Genomic DNA, 20,554 nt, shown 5'->3' on the forward strand with positions numbered 1-20,554 from the left:
AGTGCCTTGTGTGTAGTAATATGGGGCAGGGGTGATCCCTCTGACACAATGGCTATTTTAAAGGCCCGCTCGGAAGGGCAGTTCTCTGGGTCTGAATCTCACTTCTTGCACACTTGGGGAGGATATTTCTCAGGAGAGCTGCAGGAGAACAATGTGATTCAAAAAGCACATGTTTGGGCCATGGGCCAGGGATAATGAGTCTGTGCTCCGGGCAGGTTATAGCTGGTTCAGGTATGTTGCATGTGTTTAAAGTTTTGGGCTCAAGGTTTCTTTATCTGGGACGATCTTTAGTTGCAGTCTGCAGTGGTGTTGCGTTGCTGTAACAAGGCTTAGCTGAGCAGACAAATGACAGCCAATCAGACAAAAGATTTGGCTATGAGGAGAAAGCTTCCTTCTCTGATTGGTGCACTGGGGTTCTCTTTGAAATGAGACATGATGAAACTCAGAACCTGGATGTGTAATTCTAAAAAGGTAACCAGGCTGTGTATTTTCAACGAATGTAGAGTGCAGGTTTGGGGAGGGGTGGGGGATGTAGTTGGTTCTACAAAAAATGTTAAATACTAAAGAAACACTTATTTTTTGTTTGATAAAATGTGTATTATAACTGTATTATAAAAAATAGAAGTACACTATTTTGACAAAAGTATTTGGACACTTACTCGTTTATTATTCATTCTGAAATCAAGAGTATTAACAAGCATCTATCCTGCCTTTGTTGGAGTAAATATTATTACTGTATTTGAGCACCACCCCACCTCATCCTCAGCTCCCCAGCTCATCCCAAAAGTATTGGATGGAGCACCAACCATCAATCCAGAGAACGCAGACAGCTCATATATTTGTGGTATACTCTGAAAATAAAAATAATGGTTTCTCAAAGGGTTCTTTGAGCAGTACCATAGAGCAGCCATTCTTTTTGTGTAAGAGACGTGAGTGTGAAGAACCTTCAGACTGATTACTAATCCCCTTTACCAGTCAACTTCCTTAACCTATTGGACACTATGTTTATTATTCAGTTATTAATCGTCATGCAGAAACTGTTGGTAACGGGTTGATTTAACATATCTTGGGGTGTCCCCCAGGGTTCTATTTTAGGGCCTATGGAATTGTTGTAAAATGTGACAGTAATGTAGTTCTAAAAGTAAGGAAGCATGGGCTATGGAGTATTTACATACATTCATTGAATTGACTCAAACATGTACATAATTTCAATTTACAGCACAGACAATTCCAAGAGGAAATTGTTCTAAGATTGTACTGATGACAGTAAATCACAAATCATATCAGTGGTATATTTCATAATTGTTCAATACCCTTCTTAAATTCCAAGTGTTGCTCAATCCAACCACAAGGGGGTGCAATCTGCCATATTTTTAGGGACTGGCCCTCACTTGTTCCCCCCATTATTCTACCTGAAGCTCAGCTTAAAAGCAGACCAGCACCTTCTGGTGAGTTTAACAACTGTTCTTTTATCATTCTACCATCCTAATAATGCACAAGCTAAACAAATGCTTATCAAATTCAAGCCTAGTAACATCAGCTGAACACAACTTCTACTTCAACATCCTAACTTTTATTCATTTAAAAAGTTCAACTGGAACCTACTGCATGCTCTGGGTCTCCGCCACCTGCTCGAGTGACCTCAAGAAGACAATGTTTCATCACTTCTTGATTCATGCTGCTTTTCAGTCCAGCAGATGGCTTCCACGAGACCAAAGAATGAAGTTGTGAGTTCCTGATCTTGACAGAGCAGGAGAAGCAAGCTTTGCAATACTGTTGTCTTTTAAAATGTGATATTCAGATGATGCCACTGTTTTCAGGTGGTCTTGCTCATGTAGGCCTCATGAAAACCCTTACACCACTTTATCTGTGTCTTATCTTGCAGTCAGATTGTTCTTTTCGTCTTTGTGGTGCTCTGCCTGACACCACAGTTTTACATTTTGACGAGGTAAGTGTAACTGCATCTATACTTTTTTTACCAGTTTAATTGTTGTGTGGTTTTTGATGGTTAAAAGAATCAATCATTTATCACCAATACTCCCTCAGATGATCTTGTGATGGAATAAAAATCCTATGTTTCCAGGCCCAAGTCCACCCGCTACTGCGAAAAACCACTCCTAAACAATCTCATAGCAGTCATTGTGTTCTCCTTCATGGCTACAGGTGGTCATTAGTTGTTACTCCAGTAAAGACATATATTCATCATGTGTGTCTTATGTAATAACACTCTTTCCATCTTTCTCAATCTACTGAAGGCTTAGTGGTGACGCTTACTCTCACTGACCCAGTGCCCAAGAGTATCAAGGCAGCTTACCACACATTTGGTGTACTCTCATTCACCCATGGCCTTTGTACCATCATTCTGACCTACAGCGCTTCCCAGTGTGTAAGTATAAAAACCTATAAGTTACCATAATATTAATGTTAATGGTAATGTAAGATACAGTGCCATGCAAAAGTCAGAGACCATCATTTACGTATTCAATTTCCAGTCAAAATGACCATTATGCACAAAATTATGCATTGTGTATAAAAATAGGAGATATTTCTGAGGAGATAAGATATAAGACAATCCATTGCATAAGGTAAAGGCAATAGAAAAATTTTGAAAAAACACAAATATTTAAAGATATTTAAAGAAAGAAAATTAGACTCCTAACCACCGTACAAGACCACCTGGTGGACCGCCAATACTACCATTATCAGATAAACACCGCTTTTTCTGCAAATCTTTCATCTTTGAGACAAAGGAAAAAAAAACTAAAGTGCCACTCTCACATCAGATCTGAAAACACCCTCATCACTATGGGTCTGAAAGGAGGTGGAGATGATCAACCAGCTCTTGCTGAGAAAAGCAAACACTTGATCAATTCCAACAAAGAAGCTGCTGGCGTCCTCAGAACAATGGACAGACCACCTCAGTGGTCCAGACCTTAACATCAATAAATGTGTTTGATAAGCAGAAAATAAAACTTCTAAGACTGAACTTTGGAGGTGTAGAAACACAGAAAGTGAGTGTCCTAAAGAATAGAAGGGTAAACTGCCCTAAAGTGGGACACAATAATCTTATTTAGTGTAGATCCTCCTCAAATACATAAAAGTCAATGAAACTATTGGTTAACCCCAGCTATGGGGGCATGCAATGAAAATCCGATGTCCGATCTTACATTGGCCATCTTTAAACAGGAAGCCCCCCAATGCAAAATGTCCCACGCTAGGCTAATTCATTCTAATTTTCGGATAAGTTTTATGGTCATTTCCGCTGGAAAATAATAAATAAATGGTCTCTGACTTGTACAGCTCTGTACATTTAATCTCAATCTAGACAATATAGATTACAAATAAGGCATTTAAGGCTGATATCTCAGCATTATTAAATTGTGTAATTGATTATATTATTGAATTTTACAGGCAAATACCACACCAGAGCTGTATCTCTTTTCACTGGTATATTCGTGGGCCTGCATCCTCTCTACAGGTAAACTGCTTCAGTAAATGTATATGTGTAAATGTATATATATAATATATACACACATTCAATGCATTCTTCAGACCCATTTTCACTTTTCATGTCGAGGCCTAAAATAAAAACAATGCAGAATTTCTTTGCACATTTATTGAAAAGAAAAAAGTAAAATATTGCATTGACGTAAGTATTCAGACCATTTACTCAGATCTTAGCTGAAGAACCTCTGGCAGCAATTACTGCCTCCAGTCTTGATTTTTTTTAATTTGGGGATTTTCTGCATTTTTCTCTGCAGAGCCTCTCAAGCTCTGTCGGGTTGGATGGGGACTGTCGATGGACAGTTATTTTCAGGTCTCTACAGAGATGTTTGATTGGGTTTAAGTCAGGGCTCCGGCTGGGCCACTCAAGGACATTTATAGAGTTGTCCTGGCTGTTGCTTAGGGTCACTGTCTTGTTGGAAGGTGAACCTGAAGTCCAGTCTGAGGTCCTCTGAGTGCTCTGGATCAGGTTTTTATTTAGAATCTCACTGTCCTCTGCTCAATTCAGCTTTCCCTCAACCCTGATCAGTCTCTCTGTCCTAGCTGTTGAAAACCCCCCTCACAGCATGATGCTGCCACCACCATGCTTCACTGTACGGATAGTATTGGGCAGATGATGAACAGTGCGTGGATTTCTGCAGACATGACGCTTTGAATTGAGGCCAAAAGGTTCAATCTTGATTTTATCAGACCAGAGAATTATTTCTCACAGTCTGAGAGACTGTTTTCACTTTGTCTTTATGGGCTTTTGAGTGCAGATAGATGTATAGCACAAGGCCTATACATAAAATGTGAAAAGTGAAAGGGTCTAATATATGATATATAGCATTTAGTATAAGCATATGGAAACTCATCACATTAAACAATGTTTTATGAATATTACATTTGTCCACATTTCTACCCAGTGTTTTTCCTGATAAGAGGATGCCTTTGGATGATTCACAAGATGTGTCCGAACTGGTTCAGCGATACGTGCCTCTCAGCTGCTGCTTGAGCCACTCTCTGCTGGTTCTCTGCTGTGTGAAAGCCCATCTATTATTCAGACCCTTCCTGTGCCAGTGCCTGAGCCCCCAACTGCTTGTCAGTTGAGCCCGGTGAGATCCTATTACTGTGGGTATTTCCTTACAGTCCCGGCTTTACAAAGAGGAGTGAGAGTGAAATGCCATTCACACTCACACAGCCGCAGTTAATCTATTCAGGTCCTGAGCAACTGGACTGACCAGGAGACTGCACATTACCATACCATATGGGAAGCAGAGGTATAGGCCTGAGGGGTGTAGTCTATAGGTACAGACACAAAAGCAGCTTTAAAGTTTCATATCCTCGCTGCCTGTGTCCATTTTTGTGGTTTTTGACATAATATAAGTTTAGCAGTTGTTTATTACGTTGGGTTAAAACTTCATAAACCAATAGAAATGCTCTGACTTTGACTTTTTTTGACTTTTTAATAATAAAAAAATACACTCACTTCCACTGAAAGTTACGTTTTGTTTTTTTTTGCTTCTCCTATGAACATATAACAGTCCTTGTAAGGTATGTATATGAAATTACAATGAAACAAGGTGCCACTCACTCTTATGAAAACTTTATTCAATGGTAAACCTCTGAAATCTGAGCCAAGATGTTCACATACAGTGAAGGAAAGCATTTTATACTAGATGAAAAAAAGAAAACATGAACCCATTACAGAACCATTCAGAATCATAAAAGCCAAATATACAGGTAGTCACACTCTAAAAAGAATCTCTGAGATTTCAAGAGATTTCAGCCAAAATTTCACTGGCCTCTGCATAAAACCAGATCACACATAAAAATGGAAACTACTGAGGCACAGTGTTGGGTAACTTAGCTTATTGTATGAAACAGTAAAAGTGAATGCTCTTCTCTCAAAGGCAAACTGAAATGTTTCCTGTACCCATACTATTAAAATGTGCCTGAGGAATGAGGAAAAAGGCTCACAGTCAGGAGGATTAGAGAAGATGAAACTTTCAGTGATTGCATATGTCTTTTGACCAAAACTACCAACATTTGCAGAAAATGAATAGAGAAAAATTCTGCGCATTTTAGACATGGTCATAACTGTGTTCCCAGAGAATTTTTATAAGTTGGAATATGAAATGAACTGATGTATATAAATGTATATAGGGTATCTGTGCTATTATTTGGACCATGATTCAGTCACAGATAACAATAAGGCACTTTTTGTGAGGTATGGGTTGTTTGCACTGGCTCAGTGTGTTAATATGTTGGCATTTTTTGGAATGTCTGGATAACTTCAAAGCCTAGCTAGGAATCATGCAGTTATAAGGCCATAAAACATCTGATCACTTTCCATCAGTAACGTTCTATCTCCATTTTTAGGCTGTATACAAAGGGTCCATCTATGACGTAGCGAAGAAATGCAGCCTAGGCTTTGAAACGCAGCTTACATTGACTTCCATTGAAAGTTAAAGCAGCTTTATGTTAGAAAGAGCATTTCTTGCTCCTGGGCTCCACCTAGAGTACATTTGCGCTTTGAGCCACCACTCTAGGAGGACACACTTACATGTATTTCTGGATTTTTGAGAGATACAGACCCATCTCTGAAAGTGATTGAAGCATGTGGAATGAGACTATATTGTAATATAGCAATATTTTTACAGTGTAAAATTACAGGATTTTACACCAATATGCCTTAAGTTAAGCAGCGTTAAGCAGTATGCGCAAACATTTTCCTGCCTTCTTCTCTAAAAAATTATCAGCAGTTATCAGCATTCAAAGCTTGGAGTATCAACATTGGATGGCAACTGGAAATTCTGGCCTTCCTTGAGGAGAGCTTTAGAAACGGTTAAACTAAAACACACTTGCATAAAATTACTGTTTAATGTTTATGTGTATTTTATATATTGTTAATAAACCAATGTATGCCTTGTTAATTAGCTTTAAAATTGACAATCCAGTAATTTGACATCATTTAGATGCCCTTCTCAATACTGCAAGAAGAAAACCTGGTATTTCCATTTTTGTTGTTGTAGATAATATAAATTTGACAAATTCAGATTTGGCTTTTATATTTTACCTAAATGTCATTATTAAGGAAATATAATTTACTAGCTTGTCCCACACCGTTATCAGAGTGGTGTTGCAACACTAAATTAACAAAAGTGGCACAAGCCTGAAGTGTATCGCCTCTCTTGATGCAGTTACAGTTCTACTGGTATTTAAATAGATTTAAATAGAGTAGTATCTTCAATCTGTTGTTAGACAGCCAGCCATATGAGGTCACAGACACACCTTTAAGGTTAACATGGCTGGATTCCTGTAGAGCTGATAACTGATTATTCAAGAACTTACTTGTGTTGGGAGCACCAATGAGGTTTTATTTCATTATTTTCTTGGATTAAAACGTTCCCCATTAAGTAGTAACCCACTGAACTGATATTTAGAGCTTTTACATTAAGAAAATCACTTTAATTAGTTTTTTGTTGTGCATTACAGTATTAATTATGCAAAGTGCAGGAAAACTAACTATTTGAAACACTTCATTATATTCACAGTGTCAAGCCAATGTTTCTCTTGCACCCAGAACCTAAAGGAACCCTAAAAATGGTTTCTGATGCCTTCACTGGCATAAACATAAAATAACATTTATAAAGCACCTAAAACAGCTGATTCTCAGTGGTCCTTGGGATGACTCTGCTGAAACCTTTCAAATTATATATTTGCCCTGACTACTATTTATTTTTCCCCAATTAAATGTTAAATATGTGTTGTTGTTTTTTTGACTACATACTCATACTGATATCACTATTTTTTTTTAACCTAACCATAATTATTATGGTTTTGATTTGGCAGGTATTGTTACACATATGCACAGAGATGTGCATATAACTATTTATTTTATATATAAGAAGCATAAAGTTTGTTTTTCTTATATATATATATATATATATATATATTTAGCACAGCTAATAACGCTTACACTAGAGCATCCCTGAAAATAATATCAAAAAAACTATAAACTAATTAGATTCATATCGTTTAGTTTAATATGCTCTGGTGTGGTGATTTTGTGGACTTTGAGGCTCAGCAGGATTACATACTGTCTGTCCTATATGATCCCAATAAACAATACCCTGTACATGTATGCAAATGCAATGTGATTATATACAATTATTATCAATTATCACTTGAAGTGCAAAGCAAACTCTCTCTCATACAAACAGACAGACCCTGTTCACAGCTGTTCACTTTATGCGTCTTGAGTATCAGGATTATATCAGGATAAGGCCGAACCACATAAAAACCCAAGCCGCTTTTAAAGCAGGTACAAATTTAATCGCTCAAACCACTTCAGAGTGGTGGTCTCAGACACATCTGAGCCATGTTAAAGCAGCGTAAACACATCCAACAACAAAGCCCCTCCCAGTACAACTGCAATACCGGTAGTAATTGCTGAAAAATCAGTGGATTTGCATATTCCATCCCACACAGCGATCAGACTTCAGTCTAATCAGAGATGCATTTGACTACTAAATGTAAATGCATGTGGCTAAATTTATGATTGTATCAGGACACAATCCAGATACTAGTCACATGGAGTGACCAGGCGTAAACAGGGTCACAGTCATACGTAAACAAACTGTTTCTGATTTAACTAACCAAATGATTCCCGCAGGTAAACAATCCTGTAGATAAGGAATAAACACCTCTGTAGGTTTTAATACAGCATGTGTTCTGAATAAAAGTTGGTTGCATAGAGTGCAAGAGCTCACTGAGCTCTTACCTTTCACACTTACCCTAAAAGTGCATCATAGTCTATATACCACATTAGACCGCCCTCTGTTGGATGTACTCTTGTGATTGGATACTTGGCTGATTCGCCTTTAATTCGGCTCAACTGTGTGACGAGCTCGTGCTTTCTCTTCCCCATCACTAAAACCCCTACCTTACGAGCTTTGTTAATGGCAGTGAATGTAAGGCTCATCCGTTGGTGGGGTTTGACTGGACTTTCGGTGAGTGTTACCAGTCTTTCCCCAGTCTCGTCCAGCTTGCCATCCTGGAACAGTGAGGCAGTATGGCCGTCCTGACCTACACCAAGCAGTACATAGTGGAAGCTGGAGGCGTTGACTAGTTGGTTGATCTCCTTCTCATAGAGGAGAGCTCCTCCATCCTCCTCAACACATAAGCGCTGGTTAAGCTGCACTGGCATAGGATGAATGTTGAAGTATGGAATGCGAACATGCTGAAGCAGCTGGTCGTGAATAGTGCGGAAGTTGGATCCTGCATCAGTGGGCGGTACGCAACGCTCATCAGCTAGCCACACATGAGTGTGGTGCCATGGAAAGGTGTAGTGGTGCAGAGCCAGCTGTAGAAACAGTGCAATGGGACTAGAGCCACCAGACAATGCCAGATGGAACTGACCTTCATTCTGAACGGCCTCTTCTGCTGCGCTTTGCAGGTCAGAGGCCAAACGCTCCACCAGTTCCTTTGCCCAGGCTGACACCATTTCAGCACCACGGAACTTCCCTTGCATGACCTGAAAGTTCTCGTCTTGGCCTTGCTGGATCACATTAACCACCGCCTCGTTGACATAAGCAACCTCCCGACCCCGCAGCTGGAAGTTCAACAGGTCACCGTTGGCGGTACCACCAGGGTATGGCCGAGGGAAGGCCTGAACCAGGCTTTCCAATAGTGGTGTCCAGAAAGCCCAGGAGGCCAAGAGGTTGTCAGCACTGATAAAGCTGTCCTTGCGTCCATGGAAGACTTTATTAATTAGCACGTAATAAGCCTCTCTGGGCACAGCCGGGGTCTGGATATAATAGTCTGAGAGTGGTAACCCCAGTACACTGATATCTTTATGCTCAGTAACTTCTTTCCAAGCACTGTTCACCAGAGAAGGCTTAAACACATTTTTACTGACTAGAATTGCTGGGTAGTCCAGGCCTCCATGACCCAGGTAGAAGACAATTTGCTTGGGCTTGCAGTTGACATTGCTGGAGTCTTGAATGCAAAATATGTCGTTTTTAAAAAGGATCCGAGCATACCCAACTCGTTCGTCAAGCATCTTACCTGAGGTCATAAATATGGGAATGCCATCGTACTGAGGATTGTCAGCAAAAATGGCTACACCTGGGAACACAAGTGTGTGACAGTCATCTTTAGAACGTACCAATCAGGCGACAGAATTACCCATATAATATAAAACCTGACTGAAGCAAAGAAAAACCACAAACTCACCAGCAAAAGTGGGGGTTCGACTAAAATAGTCCTTGGTTTTGTTAAGTTCCTCCTGAACCTCTTCTGTGTATTTCTGGTACTGACCTATAACCACACTGTTCCTTTCAAGATGTCCAAGAGAACTGAACACTTTTAACTTGTTCTTTAGGACCTCTTCACTGCTGGAGATGTTAGCAGGTATGCTCATCAATAAAAGGGTAAGGACTTCTGTAAGATGATTCTGGAGAACATCTCGGATAACCCCATACTGGTCATAGAACTGAATGCGGCCTGTAAATGGCAGGGCAAACATGCACATTGTCCATGGTCTCTAAAAGTGTTTTACTAGGCTTAAAATCATCATAGCATGATTTTTATATCAACATTATCACTATGTAAATATAGTTTTATTAAATAAATGGTCATTTGTTAATGATTTTCATGTCTGTATAACAACCTTTACCTTTACAGTCCAGAGTTTCCTTCAACACAATCTCTATCCTCTCAATGTGGTGTCTGTTCCAAATCGGCTCTAGAAGATTATTATTCTTTTTTCTAAAGGCCAAAATCTGGGCGACAACCTTTAAAACAAACACAAATATTTCTTAAATAAAAAAACTCATTTTGACCATTATTGAAAATGATATACACCTTCCTACATGCATGTTTAAATTAAACAGAAACCGGCTCACCTCTTTCCCCAGGTAGTGGTCAATCCTGTACATCTCCTCCTCTTTTAGAAAACCAGCTAGCTGTGTTGCGAGAAGATGGGCACTTTCAAAATCGTGGCCAAATGGCTTTTCCAGCACAACCCTAAACCACGCTCCAGCTGGGGGCCGGCAGGTGCTGTTGATCTTTGCCGCGACGTCAGCATAGGCGAAGGCCGGGATAGACAAGTAAAAGAGCCTACCGGCCTCTACCATATCCTCCTGCTTCAACTGCTGCTGTATGTGCTGACTGAGCTTTTCATAATCCTCCGCAGTCTTGAGTTGGAGGTACTGCGAAAGTCGCAAGAACTGCTCTTTAACCAGCGCACAGCGCTCAGCGGTGAGCTCTGATGGGCACTTCAGCTCCTTCAGGATTTCAAAGAGCAGTGGCGTTCCCTTGTCAGTTGGAGAAAGACCTCCTCCGTAGAAAGAGAAGGTATAGCCCTTGCCTACCTGAGTGGCATACAGATGGAAAAATCCTTGCCAAAGGTACTTTTTGGCCAGGTCACCAGTGCCACCAACAATAACCACCGACACATGTCCAGGGCTCTGGGGACTCTCATCCCCTTTGGTGTGGCCTCTCTGCCAATACGTGGTGGCCAGTATCAGCAACCATGTTATCCTCCACATGCTGTTAGCAAACTGCAACCCCTTTATATTGAGAAAAACAAAAGACACAAAATCAGTATAGGTCTTAGAAAGAAAAGTTAACAACAGAGCCTAAAAGTCCTGCATGTCGATCTTTCCATTATAGCCCTAAACACTTTGTGGCATTTCAGTATAAAAACCTACCAAAGTTTTGGAGGCCTGAAGGTAATATTAAAAAGCTACAGTGCTGTTTACAGATTCTGACACATTGTATTTAAACTGATCAGCCATAACATTAATACCACTGGCCTAATATTGAGTAGGACCCCCTTGTGCCGGCAAAAAAAAACTCTGACCCATCAAGGCACAGAATCCACAAGACCCCTGAAGGTGTTCTGTAGTATCTGGCACCAAGACATTAGCAGCAGATCCTTTATGTTCTGTAAGTTGGGAGGTGGGGCCTCCATTGATCGCATCAATGCGCCTTAGGTGCTTATCATATTTTAGCCCTTGACTTGACAAAGTGATCCAATTCCTTAAGCTTGCTGATTTTTCCTGCTTTGAACACCTCGCCATCAAGAACTGCCTGTTCATTTCACCTCACAGTGGTGCTAATGTTAAGGCTGATCTGTGTATTTTAGTACTGAGACTGACGTGGCATCTGATACAGGAAACAGGAGGCCAACACAAATAGTTGTCTACTCATCCAGAGCTAACAGCAGAATTCTTTTGAGAAAGTTCTCATACAAATAAATCATCAGACAGAAGTCAAAAGCACTACATGGAACATGTATGTTTAAAGCCAGTTTTGATGCATTAATGCCATCCCCATCTTACCTTCCATTCAGATGGGTCAAAAGGGGAGTAAATAAATGTAAAAGTGCATTAGAGCACATAATGGACTAGTCAAAAAGTGCATTGTTAGCCGACTGGGTGAAAGTAAGATCAGTTTAAGCTGACAATTGAGTAATGGCAAACACTTTACCCAAACAAACGCTGCTCTATCTGGCTAATCCTTCAATCTGACCAGCCTTCAGCATTGTTTACAAAAAAACAAAAATACAACTGTCCACACAAAAAGTGGTCCAAATGAGTGGTAAATAAAATATACTATAGCTACGAGAGTTAGGATTGTCTCCAGCATTTTAAATATTAGAACCTGCGCAGCACACAATTACCAACCACTGCCTTTTAGTTCTCAAATGATGGTTCATAGTCCATATAGTTTTACACTTTTTGACATAATTCAAATCTGGCAGCTGTTGGTTTTTTTCCATTGTGTAAGAAATTCTATGAGGCATGGACCAACACTCCAAACCGACTTGGAGTAAATTCGTTTTACAGGCTTCCTCAGGTTAATGATAAACACCCCCCTAAAGGGGGTCAGCCCAGATAAACAGAGTTAGGTCAACAAGTGAAAGAAGAGAAACTGTCAGTTATGATGAAATAACGTAATATACAGTGACACTGGAAACAAGGGTAACATAAGGTCAACAGAAATTACACAACTAGTATAAACGCACACACTCACACATACATTGCATATATGTATATATGTCTGTGTGTGTGTGTGTGTGTGTGTATGTGTGTCTATAGAAACAGTACTTAATCATTATACAGCATAATGTTTAACAGCTGTAAGGTTAGACCTAAACAATTACATGATTATCAGCGTCTGTGTGCAGAACAGGTTGCATATCTTTTTATCTGCACTTCCCAGCAGGAGGACCTAACTGGAAATGATCCTCCTACTTTAGTGAAGGAGGAGACTACCATTTCAAACACAGGTCCATTTGCTTTAGCCTACTAAAGCAAATAGTGTCACAGAGTAACACAGAGTGTCCGGGTGTGCGATTTACAGCAAGTCATAGCATGTGTCCAAATGTTTGTGGACACTCCATCTAATCAATGCATTCAGCTACTTTAAAGTTACACCAACTGCTGGCACAGATGTGCACATACACGCGTGCACACACACACAGCTGGTCTAGTCCCTGTAGAGAAGTACTGCCAATAGAATAGAACTGTCTGGCGCAGCAAGAGACAGTAGGGACAGTTACTCCCAACAAATGAATGAGCAGGTGTCCCAATACTTTTGTACATATAGTGTACAATTCATTTTATTGAGAATTTCCTTCGAAATTTCTTCAAGGTAGTCAAGCAAAAAAGGCAAACTGTAAACCGTAGGCAAAGAACATCTATATAAAGATGTTCTAAGGTAAGAAAGCCAAAATTCGTGTTAATGTTATGACCATGCCTTATAATATGGGACCAGTTTGACATATCTTTCTTAGTTCAAGAGGGGGCTGGACTTTGTAACCTTGAAAATGACAACTTTACAGGAGTTTCATTGGAAGTTAATGTAAAAAATAAATAAATTGGGAAGAGTCATTTTGGTCCAGATCAACAAAAGCATTTGCATTTATCCAAATCTAACAAACACAGATCATCTCCCACCCTGTCCCGTTTATACAGTAGAGGTGCAACCTGGTATCAGGCACCACACTTGTTGCAAAACCGTCCAAATATGCAGAGAATGTAAGGCCTCACTGTATCACTGCTGAGGGTGAGAAGCAGCAGCAGCACAGCTCCTAACTAACCAGTGCTGGCTTACAAGTATGGAGCATGACAGCTGAATCCCTACTTGGACCCCAGTTCATGAAAGCCTCAACAGTTCGACTCTCTCTGCACGGGAGGAGAGCGTTGCAAACGGGTCGACACAGCAGATTAAACCGCTCATTTAAATGAATGAGGTCGATAGCTAAAGCAGAGGCAGATGACATGGCTGACTGTAGGAAGAGAAAGGCAAGGCAACGTCTACCATGACTGAGCGATAACCCAAGGCTCAGAGCAGAGTTTGTGAGTGTCAGACATGACATGTCACTGGGATCTGTAGTTCTCGACTGCAGCAGCAGCAGCAGCAGCAGCAGCATCCACACCCTGCACAGAAGGCTGATCTGCCGCTGCAGCTAAAGCGTAAGAAGGCACTTCTAATGGACTGATAGCCAGTGAGAGCAACGTGCCACTACCTCCACATGATTGACAGTTGCACCATTAGCCACTCTGAATGAGTGCAGGTGAGCTGGCCATGTGAGAGGATATTAAGGATTGAGTCGCCCGCGCGCGGTAACAGAAACACACAGGGTCGCACGCAGCCCTATAAACACGCGAGGGGAGCAGCAGCGCGAGCTTTGAGAGCGTCGCTTTGACTCACCTGTTTTCCAGCGCGCCGTCTGTACCGTGTCGGCAGCACGAGCGCCGTTCTGAGGACTGGCGCTTCCTCGCTCGCGCTGCGGTCACGTGACCCCGGCCACGTTCCATTTTGTGTTTCACAATGTTTGCTTTGAGAATTACGGAGGGCGCGAGCGCAGCCGAAGGCTGTTGCACAAGGGGATTTCAGAGGGTCAAAGCGCGAGCTCGCCGGTGGGGATGATGCAGTGCATGGGCGGCTCTGAATGTAAGGGTCAGTTAAAGACCTCAGTCAGGTCTCGGGTGGTTGTTTGCACGTGCAGTTAGGCGACGTCAAATGGACTTTAATAATCAATAATTTAAAGTATTATGAATAAATTAATCATTTGTGTAAATTTGTTGTTAACAACTTTGCAGATCAGTCAGAATAACCACGAAGTGCCCACAGACCGCTTCCTTGTGACTCTGCCATCTAGTGGCCCCTTTGCAAACACGCCTTTCATACAGTTACACTGTAGGGACAAAAGTATTGGGACACCAGCTCGTTCTTTGTTTCTTTCAAAATCAATGATTCTAAAAAAGTTTATTCTATTTATTTGAGGGGTTTTTTTGCAATAACTGTCTATACTGTCCGAGGAGACAGAGCTTTCTACTAGATCTCGGAGGAGCATTGGTTTGATTGCAATCAGCCACAAGAGCGTTAGTGAGGTCAGGATGTTGGATGATCACCACCTCACCTCATCCCCAACTCCCCAACTCATCCCAAAAGTATTCAACTGAGCACTGTGCATTGTTCTAGAGAACACAGTTCCACTGCTCCTCAGACTCAGTGCAGGGGGCTTTGCACCCCTCTAGCCCACACCTGGTATTAGGCATAGTGCCAACAGGTTCATGTTTATCTGCTCCAGATAGGCCTTTTCTACTGGCAGTACTTCTCTACAGGGACCAGACAAGATGTGTGTACATTTATTTTCACACCTGTGTCAGCAATGGGTGCAACTTATAGTAGCTGAATGCTTAGGAATGATTAGGAGGAGTGTCCACAAACATTTGGACATATAGTGGATCTTTTGTCTAGTAAACCATGTTTAGCTTGAGAGCAGGTATAACTGTAACTCCTACAGGATTTTTGTCTCTTTTGGTTGTTTGCAATGTACTGAGGCGTAGACAGATCCTGTATACAGAATTTGAAGAAAAAAATGCAAATCCCAGAACTGACTTATTTCTATGTGATTTGCTCTATTTGACAGATCTAGCATTTGTGAACTTTACAGGAATATTTAATTAATAGGTGCATTATAAAAAAAATAATGTAGCCGTTACAGGCTAACCAATAAATTAATACATGCAGTGTGTTGTGATGATAACAGCAGCCCACACACCTGCTTTTATCCTTTTTAAATAATTAAAGATCTTTATAAATAAACAAACAGCCATTTCAAAAAGCTGCATAAAACTATTGGAGCACTATCCTTAGATGTGCATTTGTTGTCCACACGCTGAACTGTATCACAAACAGCTAACATAGCAAACACACACACACACAGCACTGATAGAATTAAACTGGTGGGAAACATTCTAGGGCAGTGGTGGCTCAGCGGTTGGAGCGCCGGGATATCGATAACAGGGTTGTGGGTTCGATTCCCGGGCTCGGCAAGCTGCCACTGTTGGGTCCTTGAGCAAGGCCCTTTACCCTCTCTGCTCCCCGGGCGCTGGAGTTGGCTGCCCACTGCTCTGGGTGTGTGTGTACTCACTGCCCCTAACACATGTGTTTGTGTGAGTGTGTGTTCACTACCAGATGGGTTAAATGCAGAGGACACATTTCGCTGTACAGTGACAAATACGTGCACCTTTACCTTTACCTTTTAGGTTGTGGTCAGAGTTTAGGCTGAATGACCGGTTGATCAGTGTAGAACTTTCCCAGACTGCTTCCATGTGACATGTGATACAGACCTCTCATTACCATGTTGTATGGGAATCAGGCTTCTTCAGGGTGAGGTCCACTTACAAACATAGTTAATCTACCTACTGAACTATGTTTGACTTGTGAGAAGGTACAACTGTAACAAGCTGCCTTCTCTAAAGCCGCCGCTAATGTTAGACTTGTCAAATTAAAGCATCTAATCAGATTCTAATTATGGCTCAGTTATAGTGGGAATGCAAGGAAATGCCATCATCTCTGTCAAAACAAGGACAAAAGCTGCTGTCCCCCATTCGAGTGTCACCGCTTAAGACCTCTGCTATGGATATTTGAATCCCATTCATGAATGTAGTGCAAAAAAATGCATGAATTTAATGAGGCCATATTTCCATTCAACTCTATAAAAGTTAACGTATACAGAATTGCAGTTGTAATCTGACTCTCAAATCCCCCCCTGTTGTTTGAACCCACATCCCACTTTCTTATAATTCCTCACTGGGCAACGTAACAAACATAAGGATAATCAATGTATGGGCTAAATATCATTTTCATATTTTTCTGTAATGTAATGATACCATCATTCATTTATTAACCATCATATATATATTATACCATCATATAATTTATTATTATTTATTAATTAATCAGTAATTAAGTAATACATTAATAATTTTGATTATTAATTGGGTTGAATTAGTTTATTAGATAACTAATTATCACAACTTTACTGATTTAAATCAAATCATGCATAAACTTTAAAATATTCCTGGATACGTTACTTGAAAAAGTGAAGAAAAAAAAAAGAATAAATGAAACACTGTGTGATCCAAAAGCATTTATATAGGTGTCTGTTTAGATTCTTACTATTGAGACCATCCATCTTCTTATCCACTCCTTCTTGGTCAGGGTCACAGTGGAGACTTCACAGAATTATAGGGTACGAAACAGGAAAACCCCTAGGCTACAGAAATACACAGGAAGCGACACACTGAAGTCCTCGCAGGCCGAGACCGGAACAGGGATCAATCCCATAACTCCAGGCTGGCTCCTGGAGCTGTGTGGCACATATTACTTGCTGCATCTCCATGCCACCCCTTAGAGAGGCCGGTAAATTATAAACAGTCATAATGCAAAGTACCAACTAATCATTGCTGATTCAATTATGGTATTGTATTTTTAAATCAGGTATACTTTTAATTGAGAAATTAATTAAATTGAGAAACTATAATGACTGTGATGCAGAGCATCTCCAGTTTAACGTGTTTAAAAAGCCACTTTTCTGTGAAGCTATTGGGACCCTGTACATGGAAGCTGCTGTCTACTGAACAGGGGTGCTGCCAGAGAAAAGCCCTATGAAAATATATATGTGGGCCCTGCAACTCTAAAAGGGCTCCTGTCAGTCACAGACCCTTAGACCCATCCTAACTCCCTAACCGCCCATACAGCGTCCCTGCTTGTGAACATTTTATATTTGAGCGCGGTATTTGTGAAGAGGCCACCATGCAATATTACAAAATCACAGCACAGGCTAGACCACACTAAAGACGCCTCCCAGTCAGAACACTGAGGGTGAAGTGAGATGTAAACAGTAAACCAGTGTCAGATGTTTCTGCTGTAGTTTGAGGGTGTGTGTGAGAAAAAGAGAGAGATAAAGAGAGAATGCATGACAGCTGACTTAACAAGTTCAGGTACCACACACACACACACACCCTGTCATTATCATCATCATCACTATGATTATCAGCTGAGCGTCAGTATGGCATAGATGCAGGTTAGGCCATTTTAACAGTGAGGCTAATGCACTGCCACACCGTAAAGGTACACAAAATAGAGGTGCTACAAAGCGTTCTTTATGTGATGCCATTAAGGAACCACTTTTGTAAAAGATGAGTGCATGAGAGGGATTTTAAATGGTTAAAGAACTGGATGTGAAGAGGTTCTTCATACTGATGTCGCATTTCCAAAAAAACCTTCTTTGTGGAACCAGTGGAACTTCTATGGCATTGCCTAAAGAACCCATTGTAGCGCCTTTATTTTTCAGAGTGCAGATGGAGTACACAGACCTTGAATTGTTCTGCATTGTTATGGAATATGAGAATTTACTGGAATTATATTGACACTGGGTTGGAATTCTGGGTCGGATTTGTTAACAAAATGTGGCCATTTCTGTGTTTTTGATGTTCAGGGCCAAGTGTGTGTGTGTGTGTGTGTGTGTATGTTGCAGAAGAAGGCCTCCCATGTAGATATTTCTTTGAGGTCAAAGTGAGATGTAAACAGTAAACAAGAAGACAGGTTTCCTGTGTGACAAGTGTTTCTGGTGCTGGTGTGTGTGAGTGAGTGAGTGTGTGAGTGTGTGAGAGAGTGTGTGGTGGGGAAAAGAACATATAAAGTAGCAATGGCCCAGCTGTCACTGTCATGCCGTTGCATGAGGGCTCTCGGCATGTGTGTGAGTGTGTGAGTGTGGGAGAAGGAGTGTGTTAAGGACAGCTATTCAGGGCACCAGGAGGCCTATTGTGTTGAGGATCACCCACACTTCTTCCCTCACTCCAGTAGCCCCTCTTCCTACCGCCACCCTGACACTCGCCTTCCTTCCTTCAGTCCTTTGTTGCGACTCCAGCGTGGAATTCCAGTCAAGCTGAGTACACAAACGTGCGCATATGAATGTGTGCTGCCATCTTTATTGGAGCTCTTCACCAGCACGCGTTACGTTTACCAGCCATTACTGCTAGAGATTGGACCCAAGGCTTTTGAGCCTGGAGTTTAATACTGCACCAGTTTATCATAGCCTATAGTGACATTATATTGGAAATAGCAGTTAATCTGTGCGGTTCCTTAGAAAACGCACTAATATTGAAATATGTTACGTGAAATTGGGCTTAAATATTTTCAAACCTCTTCTAAAAGGAAGCCCGGTGTTGTTTGCGGTTCTCATCTGGTTAATCTGGTCAATCAGTATTAAATGTATGTTAAATCAGATGAGCTGCTTCTGAAACTGAATAAATCTATGTAATGACTGGTTGCATCAAAGAGAAAACTAGAACCAATCATGTGTTCTTAAACTAGTTCACAGCATCTCAACTACGTGCTGAACACAAGCAAGAAGTCCTTGTTATTACAGGTATGTTTAATATGTATTGATTCTAGTGTTATGTAGTGTTTTCCAAGCAAAGACACATGTACAGCCCAGATAAATGGGAAGTAGACTAAGCCTATTAACATGATAATATCATTTACTGCACATTATTTCAATTATGACTGTTTATTATTATTACCTGTTGATTACAACCCATTGTTTCCTTAATAAGCTCCCCGACCAAAAATGAGTCACCTTGCATGTTTAAGCTGGTCGTAACTTCAGGCTCCTGCAGATAGGATAAATACCTACGGGGTGTTTGACAGGAATCATAGATATGTGGTACAGTGCAGGAAATGTCTCGTGTCTCGTGCAGATACAGTTAAAGCAGATTGGCAAAAAGGAGTTCTCGCATTTGGGTGTGCCACAGGTCATATGAGTCTACCAGCCTTCAGGAAATTCTCACTCATCCTTAAGAAGAAGTGAGCAAAGGCCCCCTTCCATGCAACTCTGCTCCATGTGATGATGGTATGCAGCTCCCTGCGGTGTGTTCTTTCAGAAATTGGTGGTGAGGAATCTGCATTGACTTCTAGGAGCAATTCATGCCTGGAAGCAAAGCAATTTTCATTCACAAGCCATCAGTCCCTGTCCGTCAGTTATACTGATGACTGGGGTTTTTGCCACTGCTGGTAGACTTGCATGACTGTATGCTCTGATACACCTGCAAATTCAGCTACTTCCTTCACATTATGGCCTTTGGCATGCCCAAATGCAATCACTCCTTTTTGCTAATCATTCACATCTGCTTTGTGACCCATTTTCCACACATTGAATGAGACACTGACTGCACTGTACCACCTCTTCTCAATCTATGAATCCCATCACACACCACAGGTGTTTATCAGTTGAAAGTGCAGAGGTCATTAAAGATAACACTGACAGCATCATAGCTTATTTTCTGAACTTCCAAAAGTAATGTCAAATGCAAAATGATTGTATTGTACTGAGTGTTTTATATCTGTGTGTATGTGAGTGTTCTGCAATTGGACAAAGGCAATATATGCCATATTCCCACCCACTGTTTCCTCTGAAATCAAGGATTTTCATAAGGAATCAGTTTTCCCCTTGCTGCAGTTACACCCTCTACTCTTCTGTAAAAGCTTTACACTAGATGTTTGAACATTACTATGAGGATGTGTTTGCATTCAGCCTTAAGAGCATTAGTCAGATTAGATACTGATGTTGGAGGATTAGTTCTAGATCACAAACACTGCTTCGACTTTTCCCAAAGTTATTGGATGAAGCTCCATCCCTGCAGAAAACACTTGTCCACTGCTCAACAGCCCAGTGCTGGGGGGCTTTATACCTCATTAG

At 40.9% G+C, this 20,554-nt stretch overlaps 2 protein-coding genes across 4 annotated transcripts; one reads left to right on the forward strand and one right to left on the reverse strand.

Moving 5' to 3' along the window:
• Positions 1-25: 25 nt before the first annotated feature.
• LOC140560339 (uncharacterized) lies at positions 26-4,922 on the forward strand. 2 transcript variants are annotated; one of them, XM_072684736.1, is made up of 7 exons: positions 26-231; positions 1,378-1,727; positions 1,886-1,948; positions 2,084-2,163; positions 2,256-2,386; positions 3,412-3,478; positions 4,410-4,922. In XM_072684736.1, exons 2-7 carry the CDS (start codon positions 1,492-1,494, stop codon positions 4,496-4,498), a joined length of 666 nt encoding a protein of 221 aa, XP_072540837.1. In that variant the 5' UTR covers positions 26-231; positions 1,378-1,491; the 3' UTR covers positions 4,499-4,922. The 2 variants fall into 2 exon arrangements, with proteins under 2 accessions (XP_072540837.1, XP_072540838.1); XM_072684737.1 differs by lacking the exon at positions 26-231 and having other exon boundaries at positions 252-1,448; positions 1,590-1,727.
• A 151-nt stretch (positions 4,923-5,073) lies between these two features.
• Positions 5,074-14,276, reverse strand: h6pd (hexose-6-phosphate dehydrogenase (glucose 1-dehydrogenase)). 2 transcript variants are annotated; one of them, XM_072684731.1, is made up of 5 exons: positions 14,212-14,276; positions 10,395-11,060; positions 10,166-10,283; positions 9,724-9,993; positions 5,074-9,615 (listed from the first exon to the last, which is right to left on the reverse strand). In XM_072684731.1, the coding sequence occupies exons 2-5, from the start codon at positions 11,037-11,039 to the stop codon at positions 8,279-8,281; spliced, it is 2,370 nt and encodes a 789-aa protein (XP_072540832.1). In that variant the 5' UTR covers positions 11,040-11,060; positions 14,212-14,276; the 3' UTR covers positions 5,074-8,278. The 2 variants fall into 2 exon arrangements, with proteins under 2 accessions (XP_072540832.1, XP_072540833.1); XM_072684732.1 differs by lacking the exon at positions 14,212-14,276 and adding an exon at positions 11,835-11,889.
• Between the last annotated feature and the right edge of the window lie 6,278 nt (positions 14,277-20,554).

Source organism: Salminus brasiliensis, chromosome 7 (assembly GCF_030463535.1).
Source record: "Salminus brasiliensis chromosome 7, fSalBra1.hap2, whole genome shotgun sequence".
NCBI lineage: Eukaryota > Metazoa > Chordata > Actinopteri > Characiformes > Bryconidae > Salminus > Salminus brasiliensis.